We start from the raw sequence: 23,166 nt of genomic DNA, 5'->3' as shown, positions 1-23,166 counted from the left end.
CTCATTAAAAGAGCCTCAGTAAGTTTAAAAGTGAAATGATGTTTATTTATGACAACTGCACTAATTTCAGTAACTAAATCATTTATATTTACCTTCTTAGGACATGGATTTCATTAATGAGTTGTTTTCTCATTTTTATTACTATATCACTTTTGGTAAATAAATTTGCTCTTTTTAGGTTGTTACCGTATCAGCATTCATCCTACCTTCAGACACACAGACATGCGTTACTCTTTGTCAAGTCACTTATCAAGATATGCACACAAACAGATGAGAATTTTACAAGATACATTGTATCTTGTGTCTGAAATCAATATTGGGCCTGAATACTTACAAACAGGATTGTAAATGTAATAAAGCTGTACTAGGGGTGAAGGAACTTTTACTCATTTCCTCTCCCCCCTCACCAAGGATAACCACATTTTACTTCCCCTTCCCTTCAAGGGATCGTATATTTGGCCTCCTCTTGAGCTGAGGCAAGTTGGACATGGATCCTATCACAGCACTCTCAGCAGCTGCCAAACTGGAACTTTGATTCCTTGTATTGTGCTGCTGTGGAATCACTAGGCTTAACTATATTACAACTTTTTGAACTCACATAATAAAAATATATTTAGACCTTTCAATATTGGCCCATAGAGAGACAATACATAATTCTGATTTATTATTTCTCGGTTTAACGTTTTGTATTCTACTGTACTACCCTACCATACAAGCATTTTTTGTTTATGCAATTAACCCAATGCTATTTGCACTTATTTTTAAATATTTTTAAATTCAAGCTTTTTTTTTTTCCCACTCTCTATAAACTTTTTACAAGTGGTGTGCAACATGGAAGGCCTATATATTTTCTTTTATAATAAATCTTAAAAACGAAGCACTATTTACCATCTCTCTTTTGGAAAGTTCTTTACAATTTCATTAATGATTGGCTGGTAGCAGGAATCTCTCTCAGGTTTCCCCGTTTCACTCCAGTCTCTTACAAACTGTTTCAAAGTGGACTTTAATTTATCCATGTCAAACGTTGACGCTGGCACAATCTTCCCATTTTCCTGATTAAAGGGCAAATAAAAGTTAGACAAAAAATAAATCCAGAAATTTAAGACGTCAAACAACCTTAGCTTTGAATACTGAAACAGACATGCTGTAGCAGCTATATGGGTGGTTTAGTTGATAAAGCACTCGCCTCTCACCTCTGGGACCAGGGCTCAAATCCAGCTTACAGTCCTATATGAAATGAGTTTGGTGGTATCAGCTCAGCCCTCAATAGACCAGCGTCCACATCACAAAACCAATATATAATATAGCATAATTCAGCACAACTGGTAGTCCTTATTCAGGAAAGGACAAGGGGTGAGCTAGTATGGAGACCGAACAACCTCTCACTCTGAGAGGAAGGTCCCTCCAGGTCATTGATGAGGCAGCATGGAGAAGCTCACACTGGAGCTGCCCAGAACTGTACCCAGCCTATGGATACAAAAAAAAAAAAAAAAAAAAAAGAAGAAGAAGACGACTTCAGTTTCCATCACTGCCAGTCCCTTAAGGTTCATAAGTGTAAAACTTCATTACAAAAATAGAAAAATGTAGATCAAGTAGGGGGAAAATTATGCTAAAATTTTACAGAACTATAATACCACAAATAGTTAACTTACCTAAAACCCATAGGTGATTAAGAATGGTGTAAACTAATGTACTACAAAAACATTATTTATGGTCAATGCAGCCAAGTGAAAAGTCAACTTTAAAAAAATAACTTGGGTACAGTTAGAACTCCATTGGAGTTCTATCATACTGATCTGTTATTAAGAGTAATTACTGACACTTGCCATAGCAGACAAGTACTGTTCTCCTGAATGATTAACTGTACCTATATTATAGAAAAAATAGCCAGAGATGCCTTTATTGAAAAACTATACAATATGTTTCAAAGTGGACTTTAATATAACATCATGCCTATAAGACATGCAAAGGTGAGGGGGCAGGGTAATTAAGCAAACATGAATTCATGGGGTGGGGGAACAAAAGAAATGGAAACCTGAAGTGAGAAAAAGAAATAAAAAACTAAAAAAATGTACAGAAATTTTTACTTCTGAAATATGAAAAGCGTCCAATTTTTTACATACATCTTCTCCATATTCTTTATTTTCAAACATATGTTTGCACTCGTTCACAATGGTCTGTAGGATCTCTTGATTATGATCAATGCATTTCCGAATCTTGTCCAGATGAAGAAGAAATTGAGGAAGTAGGTTTTGTTGGTTAACTGGGAGGGATCTAAACTGTCTCTCTGTTCTGTTCACTTGCTCATGCATATTAGTTCTAGAAAATAAAAAAAGTTAAAGTCTGTCAGTGTTTAGCTTCAACTATAAATGCAAAGAACTCACATTTGAAGACACCCCAGATTACAGCTACCACAACTTCTCCATCTTTACTCAAAAAGCTTCGATCTCATTTCACAATAATCCTCTAACCAAGCCAAAAAACCTCAATTCATAAGAATTTTATGGAGAATGTGGTTATTTTTGACTGCATATTATGAAGCAGTTATCTATTCCCAGATCTGTGCACATTAGCGTCACCATCAATGGCACTGGTTCACAAACTGAAGTCTACATTGGTTTTAATACCATTAGAAATTCATGGAAATAAGACTGATTCGGAAAACGGTTTGAAAATATCAAGCTTTTAACTGTGCATTGAAAAAGTAAAGAAAAATAATATTAGAAGTACACACGCTATGCTGCATAAGATACAAGGAACTCACTTCACTTTTAATATCACTATAAGGAAGAAGTTTTTGTCAATATATCTACCTGAACCATGATCCTTAAAGACTTATGCACATGCTTACCTCTTCACACTGAACAGTCCAATTAAATCAACAGAACTACTCACAATATGGAAAATTAAGTATGTGAATAAATCACTACACAATTGAGGCCTTAGTTCTCTACCCTGAACCCCTCATTAACAGAAAATTTAAGTACGAACACAAATTTCACTGTAACTACATAGGATAAAGTTGCTGTCTTCATTTTTAATTCTGATCTATACAATATTTTCAAATCAATGTAAATTAAGGGTATTCCATAGCAAATTTAAGAACAGAAGAATGTACATACTGGGTCAAACTAATGGTCCACCTAGCCCAGTATCCTGTCTTCTAACACCTTCAGATGCCAGATGCTTCAGAGGAAATGAATTTAAGAGGGCAATTTATCGAGTGATCCATCCCATCATCCGTTCCCAGCTTCTGGCAACCAGAGGTTTAAGGAGACCCAGAGCACGTGGTTGCATCCCTGACCATCTTGTCTAAAAGCCACTGATACACCTATCCTCCGTGAACTTATCTAATTATTTTTGAACCCACTCATACTTTTGGCCTTCACAACATCTCCTGACAACAAGCTACACAGGTTGACTGTGCATTGTGCAAATCTGCAGCTATTACTTTCGCTGTGTGACCCTTATTTCTTGTGTTACATGAAGGGATAAACAACTCTTCCTTATTCTCTTTCTCCACACCATTCATGATTTTGGAGACCTCTATCATATCTCCCCTTAATCATCTCTCTTCTAAACTGAACAGTCCCTGTCTTTTTAATCTCTCCTTACAAGGAAGCTATTCCATGATTTTGTTACCCTTCTCTATACTTCTTCCAATTCTAATACATCTTTTTTGAGATGGGGCGATGAGAACTGCATGCAGTATTCAAGGCATACCACAGGATTATGGTTTTTAATATATGAGAGAGAGGCATTAGGATATTTTCTGTCTTATTAGCTATCCCTTTTTTAATGGTTGCTAAGACAGTCATGTAGAGACATTCTCTCCTCTGAATTGGAACTCACTTCATTCACAGTTTACATGGGTATCTAAAACCACTCATTTCATATTTCTATATTCAAGCATTTGGACTGTTGAAGAGACACCCTTTAATTTCAATAACCTTGGTACAGTTTATAAAAATAAAGCTATTTGAAACATGTTTTATTGACACTAATTATTAAATATGGAGGTCATTTCAACTGAATCTGGTTAAAGCTCTTTTGAAAGAGATGGTCCTATAATTTAAAGATCATGAATGACACCTAACATTGTCCAAACAAGACCACTACACTATAATGGTCACAGATGTTAAGTTAGTCAATTGAAATATAAAAAGTATAATATGGATCATAACATCCCAAATCTGTTTCATGTATTTAAATTTGCTAAAAGGTTCTAAAGTGACGGAAGACATATGATTTCCAAGTTAATGTCACAAGTGTGGCTATAAACAGTTGCTTTCTCTAGATCATTTATTTTTGGTTTAAACTATTTGATGTGTCTCCTCTGTTCTATACATTCGGGAGAAAATTATTTTTGAAGCTTTCTACTCTAGCTTATTGTTTTTTGAAGGGCCATAAAGCACTATTTTGGTAGGAAACCAAGCTCAGAGAGTTAGTTATATCCTTCAACGTCAGTACTGAATACAATGCTGTTAACTGGCCTGGTTTTTGCAGTGTTTTAATAGTCTGTAAAGTTCAATCTCAACAGTCCAAAATAAATGTTTATGAATAATTATGTACTTTTACATTTATTATCCAAAACTCAATCAGGTTCACTTCAAAAAACAGAAAAATGTGCTTCTCGCTTCATCTCCTGTAATTAAGCAACTTTGCCCGAAAGGGAAGATATGAAGATCCCTCAACACGCTTCTAGTATTTCTCCAGAGCTAACAAAGCACCAGCTAAACCAACATGCTCTGCTATCACTTCTATACATGCACTCAGCTCCACTTCTAAATAAGTTTGTATTTCCACAGTTATAAGAGAAAAACTAGAAACAACTGTCATGGGGGGACAGAGAGAGCGATGGGGAGCAGACACACACCTGTGGCGTGGGGGGTGGGAAGGGAGAGAAAGGGGTGCATGGGAGAAAATGGGCAGAAAGGTTATATAGGCAGTGACTTCCTGGCTCCACCCGGCTAGTTTCTTCGGGGTCAGGGCGGGGGAAGCCCAGGCCTGGGAATTGGGTAGGGGGTCTCGGCCTCGGGGCAGGGGGGCGTGCGGCGGGGTCTCTCGGATTCAGGAAACCTGGCGGGGGGGGGGGGGAGGGAGTCCCTGGTCTTCCGCGGAGCAGGGTATCGGTTACCCGTAATATCGGAAGGCGTTGATGATTCTCCGGAAATGCTCCCCCTCCAGCCGCTCCTCCTCCTCCTCCTCCATCCTGCTCACCGTCCCCTGCTCCGGCTGCTTTCGCCTGAGCCGCTCGCTGCTGAACGGAACCTCCCCGTCGTCGCAGCCTGCCCGGTCTCGCCACGGCCGCTGTTCCCCCCCATCCCCTTCCCAGTCCCCCTGCCGGCGCCCCCTGAGCATCGCCCTGACCGAGGTGTGTCCTCCTCGCCTCAGGGCTGCGGCTGCAGCGGGAGCTGCCCCTTCCAGGACAGGCCGCACGCGGCCGACAACTCCGACGCTTTCCCCGCCCGCTTCCGGCACGAGCGAAAGAGGCGCACGCGCGCGCGCGCGGCCTGGGCCGAGTACTTGCTTTATCTGACGGGAGGACACCGCCCTCCAACGGCGATACGCAACGGGCACGGTCCGCGCAGCCGCACAAAAGTCCGTCCGACCCCTCCTACCCGCTCGTGAGTTATCGTGAGACAACGCAAGAGAGAAGAGACGAGTCAACGGCCTAACCGCGGACTGTCGCGGCGGGAGGTGTCACCCCTCCCCTCTACTGGCAGGATCCAGGTCGGGTGTCGTAGACACCAGAGGGAGGAGAGCCGGAGGCGTCGGACTGCAGCCTGGCTGCAGCAGAGACGTCTCTCCCTGGCCAGAGAGCGTAGCGCGGCCCCAGGCGACAGCAAAGAAAGGGGCAGTAGTTTGTAACGGGGGGGAGCGAGAGAGAGAAGAGAAGGGATGAGTCAGTGGTGACTATTTTCCATTGAAAAATATGTTTAAAGAGGTGCCATACCTATCTGTAAAGAAACAGGGTACCAGGGGGCAACAGCTCCCTCTCACCATGCAAAGGGCATGGTTGGATAATTTAAGCCCTATACCCAGATCTATAGACACTCTTTTCTTCACCTGGGTACTGTATAATTTTTAACATTAGCGTTAATAAAAAAAATTGAATCTGCACGTCAGTAACACCTATATTGTGATTGGACTCTGCTCCTTTCTAACTCCAGGGCAGTTTTGCTGTTAATGGCACTGGAGGGCAGGAGGGAGCCCTATCCTAAGAATGGACCATAACACAAAAAGTAAGAGCAGAGAGTGTGAGAGGAAGGAGTCGTCTTGCTTATAATAAGTGGTAATGAGGACAGCGAGGGCCAGCCAAAGCGAAGTCCAGCATCTTGTTTAGATGAAAATGAAAGATGCTTTTGGCTACTTGTTCTATTTTATATTAACTATTTTTATCACCACAGGACTTGTGCTCCTGCAACACAGCAAAACACTACGTTACACAAATGATAGTAATATCCTAAAAGACAGATCTATCGCGTTGATATATTTTTAAAATATATAAGAATATGTAGGGATACAGAGGTGTCTAAATAGGATCCCTCAGATGGAGAAAATCTGAGAATAGAAGGCAGATATAATTCCAGCCTCAGTTAAAGTTAACGGTAGCTAGTTTAGAAAAAACTTATCTATGGCAGTGGCCCCCAACCTTTCCACACTACTGTACCCCTTGCAGGAGTCTGAATTGTCTTGCTTACCCCAAGTTTCACCTAACTTAATTACTTGCTTACAAAAATCAGACACAAAAATACTAAAGTGTCACAACACACTATTACTGAAAAACTGCTTACTTTCTAATTTTTACCGTATAAATATAAAATAAATTGGAATATAAATATTGTACTTACATTTCAGTTTATAGTATATAGAGCAGTATAAACAAGTTATTGTCTGTATGATGTTTCGCTAGTTGGCTGTACTGACTTCGCTAGTTCTTTTTATATAGCCTGTTGTAAAACTAGGCGAATATCTAGGTGATTTGGTGTACCCCCTGAAAGATCTCTGCGTACCCTCAGGAATACATGTACCCCGGTTGAGAACCACTGATCTATGGTATAATACATTGTATTGTAAAGATATCTTTAAAATACAGCTAAAATCTAAAGATGTATCAAAGATCATAGCTCTTAAGGACTTAAAGTTAACTAACAGGTTATACCCATTTCTATTTTACCTTCTCCAACCACAGTTAGGAATAGAACCCAAATCTCTAATTTAACAACCCCAGTTTTATCTGTCTTACTGTACTTATACCCCAGAGACAGAATCCAGGATTTCTGAGCATCAGAATAAGAAGTTTCTGGCAAGTAGCAACTAGTCTAATACATACTTGCTTTGCTATCATATGACTGCACACCTCCCTGCAAAATAAACATATATGTTTAAAGCCATTTATTGTTCTCACAAGCCATTTCAGAAAACAGTATATTTTATTTTTGTATAAAACGGAGATACAGAAATTCACATTAGAAAGTACTTCATCTTAAACATATTTCTACAAACACTTACACTGTGCTTCTGTTTTAGTAGATCACCACAAATGTAGTTTCTGTATACTGTAAAGGTCTTAATATTGCATTCATGATCAGAAAGTCAAGATAGCTACCATATTAAGTCATCAGGCTAAAAATATCCCAACCAAAAAAACCACATTTCTGTACTACCAAAAATGCCTGAAAGCGAACAATACTAGAACTTTTAGGGCCAGAAGGACCCTGTAGTACGGGGTGGCCAACCTGAACCTGAAAGGCAGCCAGAATTTACCAATGTACATTGCCAAAGAGCCACAGTAATACGTCAGCAGCCTCCCACTCCCCATTAGCCCCCTCCCCAGCGCCTCCCACCCACCATCAGCCCCACCGATCAGTGCCTCCCGCTCAGCTGTTTCGTGGCGTGCAGGAGTCTTGGGGGGAGGGAGGGGAGAGAAGAGAGGAGCGAGGGCATGGAAGGCTCAGGGGAGGGGGTAGGAAGGGGTGGAGTAGGGGCAGGGTCTGTACAGAGCCAGGGGTTGAGCCGTGAGCACCCCCTGGCACATTGGAAAATTGGCACTTATAGCTTCAGCCCCAGAGTCGGTGCCTATATAAGGAGCTGCATATTAACTTCTGAAGAGCTGCATGTGGCTCCGGAGCCACAGGTTGGCTACCCCGATGTAGTAGGTTATATGGCTTTCACCTTTAGTTTGAGTAGAATTAAGGTATCTAGACAATCCTCAAAAGATAGTTTGTTTTCAAATAGTTTTAAGTCCTCCCTGTGTGTATTTATATATTTTTATATGAAGAAGAAGCTGGTACTATTCCTTAGCTCAGTGTTTCCCAAACTTGGGACGACGCTTGTTCAGGGAAAGCCCCTGGCGGGCTGGGCTGGTTTGTTTACCTTCCGCGTCCACAGATTCGGCCGATCGCGGCTCTCACTGGCCGTGGTTCGCCAATCCAGGCCAGGGGCTTTCCCTGAACAAGCGGCATCCCAAGTTTGGGAAACACTGCCTTAGTTGATCTCAACCATATAATTTTTCTGTTCTCTAATCACATTGTTTTTTCATTTATTTCTAATCATTTATGATTAATGAGAATCTTATTCTTTCCTTCTCCTTTTTTGTAGCATCTTTTATACATTTGTCATCCAGAATCTTTTACAACTCCAAACCTCTTATTTTCCAGGCTGCATGTTTTTCATCCTATCACTGTTAACACACCTGAACTACCACCAACCTCTCTTCTTATCCTACAACTCTTTCTAATGGCCTAGTAGTTGCTCTTCAGATTATCACTATCCTTTCCATATGCCCCAAACAATAGACTACATCTGGAGTGTTGTGTAACAAGCACCATGTGAAAGAGGAAGAATTCTGTGGTCTCAAGAGCAATACCCCTATTTACATACTTCCAAAATGGCTTTTGCCTCTTTAACCACATCATGTCATTTGATACTCATTTAATATTTTATGAGCTATTACTTCTATTTTTCCCTATATTACTCATATGCAATCACTATGCATTTGTGATTTTAAATTCCAAAAATATTTTACTTGCATATGAAATTGTGCACATAGTATATACTTATGAAAGTATATTTATGAAATATCCAGGGCTATATTTTCATACATTAAAGTAATTTTCAAATTCTGTATATTACATGATTAAATATTAAATCAGGTTTAAAGTTTGACGCAGAGTTACAGATGCCACTCTGAGCAAGGCTATCACTTTAAAAATACTGCTCTGGACTACTGGATGACCTATACTGTCTGTTCATCAATATTTATAAGTCTAACAGAAATAGCAGTCACTACAGTACAATGTGGATTTGTATAAACTGGTGTTACTGATGTACATACAGTAGATTGGCAAAGTGATCCATCCAGACATCATAAAATTGACCCTGAATCCATACTGGAAAGAATCTCAACTTCTCACATGGTTTTGCTGTGACCTGCTCACCTTAAAAAAATAAAAGTAAAGATATCAGTTCACAGATATTACAGGGCATCTTTATATGTCCATCACAATTCTTGTCACCTGCCTGAAGCTCAAAATACGTAATTCTTTCCCTCTACTGCTCAAATCTTGTCAAACCTTTTTTCCCCTCAAACATAATGTTACCACTTTCTCTCAAAAACTTTCAAATATATCTCTTAATTCTGCAAAGTTATCCAGCTATTGATCTGTTCCAGATCTGAAGAGTTGTAAAACAAGTATTTATATTCAGTTTCTATATAATCTACATTAAGATACTAAACATCCCTCTCATTCATAAGGATGGCACATCCACACAGTATCATTGACTGTATTTTTAATTATTTTTCACTTAATTTTAATTTTTCAATTAATGTTAACTTGCTTCACTCTGAATAGCTGGTATTTGTGATGACCTTCTCTGCATGCCTATTATGCATGCTATGTATTGGCACAAACCATAACCAGGAGGTTTATTTGGCTGGGGTTTTGCTACCTCATTTCCCCTCTCTCATTTTTAATAGTAAAGATCAGTCACAACTCTGTACCCAGTTGTCTATATCACGTACGATGTATGTTTTATGAACATTCAAATGTTAATGGATTTTGAGTTACAAAATAAATGTAGAGACTGACCAGCGATATCGATACATTCACTGCACTGCATCAGTATCAAAGAGGTAGTAAAAGCATTGCACACGTTATACACAGTAGAAAGGACAGACTTATGGGATCAACTATTAAGACACAAACTTGCTTTTTCTTTCAGATAAAGATGCATTGATTCTTCCTCTAGAGTTCTTTTTAAGAACCAGTTGAGATATTATTTGACAGACTTCAGTTAGCTTAGTGCTGCAACTCCTTTAACTACTGTTTAATTAAAAATAATAATAAGAAAAAAGGTGTGTGTATGCTTCCTAATCTAAAGAAAGAAAGGGGGCATTTTAGCTAAATCACTAATGATTGTGAGAATTCAGTAGAGAGATAATAAAATCACCCCATAACTACAAATCAAATAACGTGTGGAATAGGGGATTAGGAAAACTAGATTTACTAAATTTCCCTGTTCTTCAATATTTAAATCATTATTCAAGAGCCTTCCTATTCTCTCTAGTTGTGAATAAATCCACAGGCCTAATTCCTCCACTTATGAAAAGCAGTGGTTTGAGAATTTGGGGGAACATAATAAAAAGGTTACTCCTAACATGCAACAAGCACCAACAAGAGTGAGAACAGAGAGGGGATCTAAAATGATAAAATAACTCAGTCTTTCAGTGGGGTCAAAGAAAATACTCAAAATCTAGCTCTAAACGAAACGCCATAAGTTCTTCTCTGACCGAGAAGCACCAACATGGGCTCAGTTTTTAAAGTTTTACTTAAAGCCCACCCATAGTAAGCAATTAGTATACTCTATTAGCATACCACAAAAGGATGAAGGGCTAAGCCAATACCGGTGTACTTGGAATCTATGGTTCCAGAGAGTCCAAGTATTTTAGATCTAAGACTCAGACCACAAACACAAAAAAAGCTGTTTCTTTAGCTTTTTGCTTCCTATGTAGGAAAACAAGAGTTTTGTAACACAGGACTTCAAATGCTAGGTATTTACATTATCCCTTAATATTGGCATAGATTTTTGTTAATGAGTTCCCTTATCCTGTTCCAATTTCCCGAAGACGACTTACTTATTCCATGTTTCTAGCTCCCGTACTATATCATTATACACATGTGAAAAAAGGTCTTCCTCAGATTTTGTTCCATCCAAATAAACTGAGAAAGAAGGGGAGAGAAAAGTGGTCACAATATTACAGTTCATTTTAATTAGTAACTTCCTATAAATTTGTATAACACCCAGCACAATCCCGAATGGCATCTGTAGGTGCTATCATGATAGAAATCAAGAATACTTCCTCTCCCAATATTGCTTAAATAAAAGTCCATAAATAGGGGATCAATCCACCCAAAAATACCAGATTCATTTTTAAAAATACATAGTCCAGAGTCATCCCAAAAGGACAGAAATCCTAGTTCTATGGTAAGCTGAGAAATTCAGCAGAAATTTTCCCTTGTAAGGGAAGCCCCTTGGTGAAGAAGGTTGGGAACCATTACTGCCAGAACTTGCGCAGCCAACTAGAAAGTGGATGGTTAATGCAAATTAATATTCTTCTGTGGCCCATTATGTATGTAATCATTAGGACCTCCAGCTAGGTTGTAATAACTCTCCTAATGGGGAGAGGATACGATGATGAATGTGCTGTAATCTCTAATACTCCTGGGTGTTTAGGTTAAAAATATATATTATATATTTACTTTATTTATTTATTTATTTGAGTGGGGGGAAAAGACAGATTAAATCTTTGTGCTATGCATACTCTTTTATTACTTTACCCATCCCTAAAGGAAATAATGACAAACTTAACAAAACTGTTTTTCCTACCCAACTATAAATATGGATTAGCTGATGAAGTCCAGGTCTACATTAGAAAAGTATAGTTATATTGGCAGATCCTCCTAGTGTAGAGGCACCTATTAAACTGGCAAAAAAGTGCTTATCCCAGCTTGGCAAGCAAAATAAGCTAGACCAGCAAGAACACTTATGTCAATATAACAGTCTACCTGCAAAAGCCCCAGTGTATAGAAACACTGCAAAAAGAAAAATCAAGTCACACCCCCAACTGACATTGCTATCCCAGCAAAAATATTTCTAATGTAGACCGGACCTGAGGAAAAGTTGGATATGGCTCTTTTATTGTTCCTTTTTGCAGGATTGACATTTATTCTGTCATTAAAAAAAATAATAATAAATCCTCTCCAGACAGAAGGTTTGAGAGATTTTGAGAATGCTGATTTGAGTCTCTCAGCATCCTTCTGCAGCCCTCTGTTATCTGAGCATATCAAATTTCACACTAAGCAGGATTTGATCTGATCAGTATATGGATGAGACCCCTCTTAGGAACAAGAAAACATTCCCACTTCAGCCAGTACAATACCAGGCAATTCCTCAGCATAGCGTTTGGAGGGCAAGAGGATCAACAATGAAAAGCTGGGATTGCAGGGGACAATATCATACACACAGGGTTCTTAAATTATCAGGGCTTTGGGCACCACTAGCTTCATTTCAAACAGTTGAACTGCATTTTCTCAGATTGCGGAGAGAACACCCATGTTGCAGGTGCTTATTCAATAGAGTCTTCCATTTTCTGGAAGCCTACATTCATTCCCCTCTTCTGTTTTCCATAAAAGATCCAGGTTTCTGAAAATAGACCAGCATCTCCTAATTACAGAGTGGGGATGTCAGTCTCCCTGGGCACAAGACATGGTTTTTTTTGTTTTTTAACTATGAAATTGAGTAGAAACCGAAGTCTCATAATTCAGCCTCTCATTCAAGAGAAAAGAGCAGCACTCCCAAAAAAGAACACAAACAAGCAGATTCTCTAAGGGTTAAAAAACGCTGCTACAGACAGAGTAAAGGTTTTTTTCACTTTTAAACAACAAGCTTTAACAAATGTAACAGCTAGCCAGTTTTGTCGTCTATTTTAATAAAAAGGCAAAGATACTTTGATGCAATAGAATGGAATAAACTGTTCCTAGAGAGTAGTTATCAGTGGTTCATAGGCATGCTGGAAAGACATAACAAGTGGGGTCCTGCAGGGATCAGTTCTGGTCCGGTTCTGTTCAATATCTTCATCAATGATTTAGATAATTGCATAGAGAGTACACTTATAAAATTTGCAGACGATACCAAGCTGGGACAGGTTGCAAGTGCTTTGGAGGACAGAATTCATTTTCAAAATGATCTGGACAAACTGGAGAAATGGTCTGAAGTAAATAGGATGAAATTCAATAAGGACAAATGCAAAGTACTCCACTTAGGAAGGAACAATCAGTTGCACACATACAAAATGGGAAATGACTGCCTAGGAAGGAGTACTGCGGAAAGGGATCTGGGGGTCATCGTGGAACACAAGCTAAATATGAGCCAACAATGTAACGCTGTTGCAAAAAAAAGTGAACGTCATTCTAGGATGTATTCGCAGGAGTGTTGTAAGCAAGACATGAGAAGTAATTCTTCCGCTCTACTCTGAACTGAAATGGAGAATTGTGTCCAGTTCTGGGCGCCACATTTCGGGAAGGATGCGGACAAACTGGAGAGAATCCAGAGAAGAGCAATAAAAATGATTAAAGGTCTAGAAAACATGACCTATGAGGGAAGATTGAAAAAATTGAGTTTGTTTAGTCTGGAAAAGAGAAGACTGAGAGGGGACAAGATAACAGTTTTCAAGTATTTAAAAGGTTGTTACAAAGAGGAGGAAGAAAAATTGTTTTTCTTAACCTCTGAGGATAGGGCAAGAGGCAATGGGCTTAAATTGCAGCAAGGAAGTTTTAGGTTGGACAGTAGGAAAAACTTCCTGTCAGGGTGGTTAAGCACTGGAATAAATTGCATAGGGAGGTTGTGGAATCTCCATCATTGGAGATTTTTAAGAGCAGGTTAGACAAACACCAGTCAGGAATGGTCTAGATAATACTTAGTCCTGCCACGAGTGCAGAAGCCTGGACTAGATTACCTGTCTAGGTCCCTTCCAGTTCTATGATTTTATTTGTAAATCAGTGTCAGGATGGGTTACTTCTAACAGGGCCCCAGCTAAAGATTATGTATGACTATATGCCCCATAATTCCAGCATAATCCATTTGAAAGTGACCCAAAGGAACAACTCTACTTCTGAGATGATCCTTCAAGGCTTTTTTTTTTTTTTTTTTTTTTTTAAAGGCAGTTTCTATTCCCTCCCCCATCCCATCTCTCACACACCCACTGATTTTCAAACATGTGCTTCAGCTAATTCACACATTTATTTTGGCATAGTTCACTCTAGTAGAGAGCCTGTAAGAGGCTCTATGTACACCCAATACATGATGTACAGAGCCTTGCACGATCTCTTGCCACTCGGGTGAATTTCACCATTAACCTTTTTGATAAATACAAATCTTTAGTATGATATTGATCAATAAAAGAAGAAAGAATTTAATGCCTGATCATGAACAGTGTTGAGCATGCCTAACTGCCATTCAATACAAGCTGAAGGTGCTCCACATGTTGCAGGATCAGGTTCTAACAGCGTTATTAGCTTGGTATTATGCAAACTTCCCTACATAGTTCCACCAAAGCACCAAAATCCTGACATGTCTTATGTCAGACTGTGTAGTGGCTTGGCAATGTGTACAACTTGGAGGAATCTATTAAACTTATTCTATCTTAGGGATCGTCTACACTACCACGCGGGGTCGATCTAAGATACGCAACTTCAGCTACATGAAGAGCGTAGCTGAAGTCCATGTACTTAGGACTATTTACCGCATTGTCGTCACTGCTGTAAGTCAACAGCTGACACTCTCCCATCGACTCCGCTTGCACTCCTCGTTTTGGAGGAGTACCGGAATCGACAGGAGAGCACTCAGCGGTTGATTTATCGTGTCTATAGTAGATGTGATAAATCGACTCCCGCTGGATCGATCACTTCCCGCCGATCCAGTGGGCAGTGTAGACAAGCCCAAAGACCTAAATCAGGATTGTAAGCCACTTTCTAATGCATCAACTCAATGAGCCATATAACTCCCCACAATTTTTCTAGTTAAACACACACACACACACAAACTGGTTTGTCACATGGAGTTTAGGAATCACTAGTCAAGGTGACCAATGCATTTTTGTTTATTCCTATAACTCACAAAGGTGGGTAATCTCTACAAGATTTTCTTGCATGAAGATCACTTATCTATGAGCAGACAATAAATGCATCTAACACTGCAGCGTAAATGCCAAAAAAAAAAAAAGGAAAAATAGAATGATTTGCAAAAATCACTACTTTTAATCATTTTTATATGTTTAAAGATTATGTATATCATACCAATATTATTTGTATTTTCTTCCATTTCCCTCTTATGTTTCAGATACATAGGCCATACATGTCCATCGAAGTATCCTGGTGGATCTGCCGGTTGATAAACTCTGGTACTACAGAAAAATATATTTGCTTTCTTGTGCAAGTTTTACATTTTTTTTTCTGGTGTGCTCACATATACCCTTCATCGTTTATTTAGTACGAATATCTATCCAAAATATTAAGAGAGAGGGAGGCTGTGTATCTGCTGGTCACAGCAAAGGAGACTCCTTAATTATAACAGGATTTAGCATATTGCCCACATGACCTCTATCAAATCACCTATTTCTGCCGATCATTTCAACTGCAAAACTGGGTAAGAGCAGATTCTTATTGAAACAGATGTTGCATCTTAAACAAACTTCATTGCATAAGTAAGTTACATAAGAATAGCCAAAATACACTTCTATCACAGAGAATATTTTTCACATTGGTCTAAATTCTGAGAAGGGACTAGTGATTTTGGTTGCTCAACTTGCTACACCTTAGAACACTGGCTCTCAACCTTTCCAGACTACTGTACTCCTTTCAGGTATCTGATTTGTCTTAAATACCCCAAGTTTCACTCACTTAAAGACGACTTGGACTTGCTTACAAAATCAGACATAAAAAAAATAGAAGTGTCACAGCACACTGACTGAAAAATTGCTTACTTTCTCATTTTTACCATTATAAATCAATTGGAATATAAATATTGTACTTACATTTCAGTGTATAGTATATAGAGCAGTATAAACAAGTCATAGTCTGTATGAAATTTTAGTTTGTAGTGACTTCACTAGTGCTTTTTATGTAGTCTGTTGTAAAACTAGGCAAATATCTAGATGAGGTGATGTACCCCCAGAAGACTTCTGCATACCGCCAAGGGTATGCATACCCCTGATTGAGAACCACTGCCTTAGAGGGCCTGATTTTCAGAAGTACTGAGTACCCACCTTTTGATGATTGAATTCAAGGTCTCTTAAATTGGGCTCCTAGAAAGAAAGGAGCCCCAAATCTACTAGTCACTTTTCAAAACATAGGCCATTATGAATATGGGAATTCTGCAATCAGTGAATCAGATTCTGACCTTAGAGTAACTTGTGTCATTCTAGAATAACACCATCAAAACCAGATTTGCAACAGTAACTGAAGGCAGAAAAGGGCCAATATCTAACTCAAATAATACACAACGTAACTGCATGTCAACTCTGCCACTGAACAGCATTGTAGTGGCACAGTTTCTTGTAGCTGCAAGAGTAAACACTTTGTTTCTGTCCCCTTTTAAATAATGCTTAAGTGCCATTGTACTGTAATTAACCTATATTTTAAGTTCCTTGGGCGAGGGGCTTTTTACTTTGTTTCTGTACACTGGCAGTCTGAACAGTGATTGGTGTCCCCATGCACACCTACAATATGAATAATAATAATAATAGTGATAAACAGGGGATGGATCTATACATTTAAGGATTATAGATGCTGCTTGAACTTCCCTGGGAACCACAAAGGCTCTACCCTCAGGGATGGAATAGTAACAAGGCGGAGCTCACTACCTCAGCAATAGCAAGATCACACGAAGGGACCGAGGAGGGTCAGCAGTCTCTGCTCTAAGAGTTATTACAGTTGGTGGATGTGTGAGAACACACTGGCATACAGGAACCTTTTTATCTTACGGGTACTAGGGCATAGTGATCTGCAGTGAGCAATAATTTTAAAACATTACCTCCTTCTCCTCTTGCATTCTTCATATGGAATGGTCAGAAAATATTTTCTATCCCATACTTCATTAAGAGGCCTAAGATGACAGCATGTTTAGTCATTTTGTTTCCCTAATATCAACTGTAAATGGGGCGTGAATAACATGACATTTTAAAAATTATTTCTTAGGTAGCATTGCTTACTCATAGTTATACAGAAGAAAACCTTCAGCTATTAAAATGTGAACTTCTTCTGTACTTTTCAGATTGAGAGGTGTACTCTTTGATTCTGCTGTTGAGACAGAAGAGCCCGTTGGGTTTTTCATCCATGAGTATATGCTTGTCACCATTTCCTCCATATAAAGGGCATCAAGTACTAGAAAAGACACAAAAGGTTAGGTGTTTTTGTTTTGGCTTTTAATTTTTGCATTATTTCTGAGTTAAGCAGAAACCCTGTCAAATGGTTTAAGAGCTAAATGTAGGTGTTAAGTAAAAGACGCAGGGTTAATTTAAAAGAAATGGAAATTTAAATGTTAACATTTCCATTTACTACTGGAACCTAAACCAACAGCACTGAACTTGGGCATGTGAACCAGAATGTCCAGCTGATTCATCTAGTTTCATTGTCAACTGAGTGAAGTTCAGAAGTTGAACTGAAAGTTACATAGCTGATGAATGTTGGTAGTAAACACAGAATTCAAGGTTTAGGCTAATGTTATAAATACCCATGTATTACAGGAAATCTTAGATCAGCTGCAGGATATTAAACTGTAGGTTTATAATTAGAGATGGCCTGATGACTAGCCTAGAATTTAAAGTTTAGATTCAGATCTCAAATTGCAATTTGGACTCATTTTTAGTTATAATCTACAACACATTTGGTCTGTGGTACAGTCCTGAACTCAGTGAGACTTCTTGCATTAGAAAAAGGTTGAAACTTGAATCCGATCTTGCTTCATTTAGGATGTGATTCTGGGAGGTGCTAAGCAGCCTTGATTCTCAGTGACTTCACATCAGGAGTTGAGGATGTTATGGGAAGTGCTCAAAATGTCCCAGGATTGGGCCTACACTAACTTTGCAGGCTAACAGCCATTCAACAAAACACGGACATTTCATGTCATGAGGTGCAACTCTACAAATGGGGAAAAAAGGGATAATCATTTAGCAAATAGTGCAATTTAATTTAATCTGATAACTTTCTATATTACAACTGATTTCATTTAACTGGCCTGGAATTGAAATATAACTACCACTGACTTTGGGTTGGGGCGGGGGGGTGTCAGAATTTCACCTCTGGAATGTAGTTTTCTCTAAGTTACTGTCAAACAAGAATAAGAGATTAATATCTATATTTTACTTATTTGGTTTTAAGGTGCATATTGCTCGTTATGGGCCAGATTCTGATACTCATGTTGACAACATACTCCACAAGTAGCCCTATTAAGTTAGTGGGGCTACTTGTGAAGCAAGAGGCTACCCAAAATGAGTAAGGAAGCCAGAATATGGTCCTAAATGACCAAACAAAAACAAACATTTAACACTGTAAAATGGTGTAATTGGTATTAGGTTTGAAATCACAACTACTAATGCTGTTCAGAAGAGTCTTAATATTGACAGGTTAATAAACTGAAAAGGTTTCACAATAAGCAACAGACAGTTGGCTGTATCATGCACCATAATTTAGAAGACCAAGAATAGAGAGAATAAAAGTCTGTTGCAGATCGTTTGTTTAACTAGCCTCTAGAAAAGGAAAGCACTGGATGAAGCAGTCTGGAGACCCATCTCCTCAGAACTTTAGATATATGCTGTCACTAGAAGAAGTGTTCATAATACCCTATGCTAAGCAAGAGCTGTTTCTGGAGAAACAGAAAAGGCTAGCTAATTTGCAAAACAGAAAGCTATAAAGTCAGTGATAAATGCAGGAAGTTAAAATATTATTGCCATTCCATAGTAATAGTATTGTGTAATAAGCAAATAAAGGTATGCTCTATTAAACTGTCCAGTACGATGATGATGATGAACTTTTAAAATACTGACTTTGTTAAACCAACATCCTGAAAAAATCCTCTATCGAATTATATATATTTTTTGCCAGACATACCCCACTAACCATTTTTTTAAAAAACAAAGCAAAACACTGTCCCCATTGATGACTACATTGATCCAAAAGAAACAGAAGCTAAAGTTAATACATAATGTTCAAAAGCAATATACCAATTCACTTACCATCATATTGCTTAAATCCATGTTCATCTATCTCTATTTCAGATTCTGGCTAGAGAGAAAAAAATGCAATGAAGGCCACCATCAGGTCACAAGGCAATAGTAACCCTATTACTCTGAATTCCCTTGTGTAGTATTTATGGTATGGATGGATAGAAGGCCGGAAGGCCAGTGTGACCGGCTTAGGGAGAAGGGTTAGGTTACTATGATATGAAGCAGAAAATGTAACATGGGCAGGGGGAGAAACAGGAAGCCAAAGAAGCGTGTGGTGTAAGAAAAGACCGTAGTAGAATATTCACAGTATTTTTCATAAACAGTGGATTGCAACATAGCAGGAGTGTTGCTCCCTGCCCCTCCAAATTTAATCTTGATGTATCACTAAGACCCCCCAAAATTACTCTTCAAATAAAAAATAATTTTTCCCACATGTCCCCCCCAAAATAGTACCATCCAGGTAAAATTATTTACTAATCTACCGAAATTGATATTGATAATATATCACATATTATATAAACACAAGCATCTCTGGATTTTAATATTAACTTCTGAATAAACTATAGTTTTACTCGAGAACAAGAGCCACATCAGGAACAGGCCCCTCTCACTCATACAGATACGCTTTTGCATTTTAAGATATGAAAGAACAAGCAACAATATTTAATTTTTGTTGCTATTTTGTTTCTATTTGTTATTTTCTATCTAGAGTTAAAAATGAACTGCAAAAAGATGAATTCAATAGCATGAAGCATTCCCTGAAATGCATTTGTTTCTCTACTCACCTTTAAATATAATATCAGAGGATGCAGCGAGATGATTATTCTGTTAGTCATGTTCCTAATATTTTTTGGCAACCGAAAGCTTTAACATTATTATAGCATTCTTAATTATATTTCCCTCTCTTCTAGATAATACTTTATATTGACTCTATGAACGGAATTTCATTTTAAATTGTCACATACTGGTAGATCAAGAAAAAAGAATAGAGTCTTGCAGGAACTACATTTAAAGTCTACTTTTATGTATGAAGTCATTCCATCAGTTCAGTTACCTTAAAGAAGTCATCTTGATAGAGTATACTGCAGTTCGGAAGCTGTTTCCCAAGTCGTTTTGCCAGTGTTGTTTTCCCCCCATTTGTCACACTGATTTTGAAAATGGAACAAACAGTGGGTCAGGACAAAAATAATGAATAATGTGCAATGTGCGCTAGCAAAAAGGCAATTAAAAATCTAATTTTATTCAGAATATTAAATACTGTTTGCAGTTTCCTAACATTTGTTTGGAAAATACTTAGTCCTGCCATGAGTGCAGGGGACTGGACTAGACCTCTTGAGGTCCCTTCCAGTCCTACAATTCTATCTTTTAACTAATTTTAGTCTGCTTATAGGACTATGGAAAAGAGGAAGACTAGAGTTGATGTCTGAGAGGGTCAATCTATGGTGGAGGGTGGGACAAGATATCAAAAATTAAACCAGTGGCATAGCTAGGAGTGGAAATTTGGGTGGACCCTGACTTTCAGGTGGACGGGCAATGACAGACTGTGGTAGCTCAGCTTCTCCCCCAATGCCATGCCCTCTTCCAAGCCCTGGTACCCCAGACACAGGGCTTCACTTGCCGAGCTGGGCATGCGCATAGGGTGGCTCAGAAAACGGCAAGGCAGAGCTGTGGGAGCGTAGCTTTCTGAAGGGCGGGCGCATACCTCCGTCCTGGATTTCAGGTGCCAGAGTGATGCTCCGGGGCACTGTGGCACCACTATACCCCTGATCAGATTTGGATGGGCCTGGATGCTAACGGCCCACCCTGGCCCATCTGTGGCTATGCCCCTGAATTAAATACAATTGACAGTACAATATTAAGCTTAAGTTTTTTTAAAAAAGTAATTAAAGACAGCTATATTCACACTCAGGGATTGTTAGATCGCAATATGGAGTTTGAGGCAATCTTAAATTTTTGTTTTAACAGAGACTGAACTTGTTTGCACTTACCCTCCAAGTCCAATGACTAACACCTTCATAATTTGTGTTCTATCCAGTTCCCTTCTTTCCACTGTTTAAAATATGAACAATGAACAAACCTATTTGGACAATGACAAAATCAGCTGCTACACAGGAAAACACCAATTATCCACAAAAGGCATTTTAAAGGTTTTCAACCTCTACCACTTTTATTGAGTTGTCTTCACAGTCTTACCATGAGGGCTCCTTTAAGGCCCAACCCTGCAATTGCTTACTACCAAGCATAGTTCTCACTGTTATGAGCAGTCCCATTAAAGAAAACAGGACTACTTAGTGCAATAGTAAAAAGTGTTTGCAGATTGGGCCCTTGAACGTAACCTAGGGGAGGGGGGGGGGAGAAATGAGTTTGTGTTCTGTTTTGTTTCAAGTTTCTTCTGGGAACTTCCTTTTCTGATTTTTTATTTTTAACATTACAGTATCAGGAATCTCAGATCTTGTTTTCCCAATTTTTTGGAGGATTTTCTTGGACACTTTGGGTGTTCACCTAGACTGAATTCTTCCATCAACCTAGCTACCACTTCTTGGGAAGGTAGATTACTTATGCCAACGGGAGATAGGTACCATCTACACGGAAGCGCTGCAGTCATGCATCCGTGCACTGTAGCATTTTAAGTGTAGATAAGCCCTTAGCAAATGACAAATATTTTATAATGAACATCAATAAAGGCCTTTCAGTGCAGGTAAGGTTTGATGCAAAAAGCAATATTAGCTGACAAGTCAGATACCATCTACACATATCTGAAAAAACTTTTAACTCATTAATTTATGTCATTGTCTGTATCAACTATAGTCACAATTTAAAGGAAGGATTCCAGAGTAAATAAAACAGGCAACTTTATTTGTATATATGTGAAAAATAAAGAAAAGTGGAAACCAAGAGTGGGTAATAAAATATTTTGTTTGCAGTATAATTGCAGCCAATTGTTCGCAGGATATCAGAGACCAAGGTTGGTGAGATAGTATCTTCTATTGGACCAACTTTTGTTGGTGAGACACAAATTTTTGAGGCAGAACTCTGTGTAAACTTCAATGCTTGACTCTTTCGCCAATAGAAGTTGGACCAATAAAAAAAAATTACAAATATACCATCTTATTGCACATGGCAAGGTCATCATCATCAGGCTTACCATGAGCAGCCTACAATGCCAAACATTAAGGCACCAATCCTCCCAACACAGATGTACACAATTAGTACTTTAATTTTGCATTTCCTAATTTTTCAGCTGCAATTTTTAATTATGCCACTGCAAACTACTGGTATATGTAAAGTATCTGCACAAATTATTTGAAGTGGCTCAGTTACGGGGTGTGTGTGTGTGTGTGTGATTTGTAAGGGAATGCACAGGAAAAATAAGGTTCCGAGAGAATTTTCAACTTTATCTGCCAACTTGGCAGTAGTCACCAGCCGGTGCGTGATTCAAGAAACTGGCGTAAGGACAGCATTTGCAAATATGCCCCACAAAATACATAGCAAGAGCACCTGAACTAAGGGAACGGCGCTGCTGGAGCCGTGGCTCGGATTTCATGCGATGTCAGGGTGTGTAGGTGGCACCGCAGCGGTACGATCAGGTCCAGTGCGACCCACCGCGTTACCTGAGCAGCCGAGGCCTCTGTTGTCGCTTCCCCAGGCCGGTGGTCTGCAATGCAAGACTATGCAGCGAAAGCACAGAGGTGCGCGTGAACCACCAAGCCAGACCGACGCCCCGCGGAGCGCTGCCCCACCAGCGGCTGGGCTGAGCAGCGGGCACCCACCCCGGAAGACGAGCGCTCAGGCGCCCCTGCGCGCCGAGACAGGCAGCGGCCTGCACGGCCCACCCCGTCCTGTCCCGCTGACTGCCGGGATTGGCCGGCTCAGGCTGGGTC

The 23,166-nt window shown here is 39.2% G+C and overlaps 1 protein-coding gene across 2 annotated transcripts in view; it reads right to left on the bottom strand.

Moving 5' to 3' along the window:
- The window catches only part of CARNMT1 (carnosine N-methyltransferase 1), a 52,965-nt gene extending 29,810 nt beyond the window's left edge, over window positions 1-23,155 (bottom strand). The window contains exons 1-10 of one of the 2 annotated variants that reach the window (XM_084628531.1): window positions 22,784-23,155; window positions 21,274-21,334; window positions 20,340-20,430; window positions 19,295-19,343; window positions 17,273-17,444; window positions 17,095-17,166; window positions 15,360-15,466; window positions 9,341-9,443; window positions 2,124-2,319; window positions 889-1,052 (exon numbers count right to left, since the gene is read on the bottom strand). In XM_084628531.1, coding sequence (XP_084484657.1) covers window positions 889-1,052; window positions 2,124-2,319; window positions 9,341-9,443; window positions 15,360-15,466; window positions 17,095-17,166; window positions 17,273-17,444; window positions 19,295-19,343; window positions 20,340-20,430; window positions 21,274-21,334; window positions 22,784-22,829 — 1,061 coding nt within the window. In that variant the 5' untranslated portion in view covers window positions 22,830-23,155. Of the gene's footprint in view, window positions 1-888; window positions 1,053-2,123; window positions 2,320-5,137; window positions 6,090-9,340; window positions 9,444-15,359; window positions 15,467-17,094; window positions 17,167-17,272; window positions 17,445-19,294; window positions 19,344-20,339; window positions 20,431-21,273; window positions 21,335-22,783 lie in introns of those variants that run through there. The other variant, XM_084628530.1, reaches the window with a different exon arrangement.
- Window positions 23,156-23,166: the final 11 nt, after the last annotated feature.

This window comes from Lepidochelys olivacea (assembly GCF_965140295.1).
Source record: "Lepidochelys olivacea isolate rLepOli2 genome assembly, chromosome: 5".
Lineage (NCBI taxonomy): Eukaryota > Metazoa > Chordata > Testudines > Cheloniidae > Lepidochelys > Lepidochelys olivacea.
Note: the sequence above shows the minus strand (reverse complement) of the source record. Positions and strands in the feature narration are given on the sequence as shown.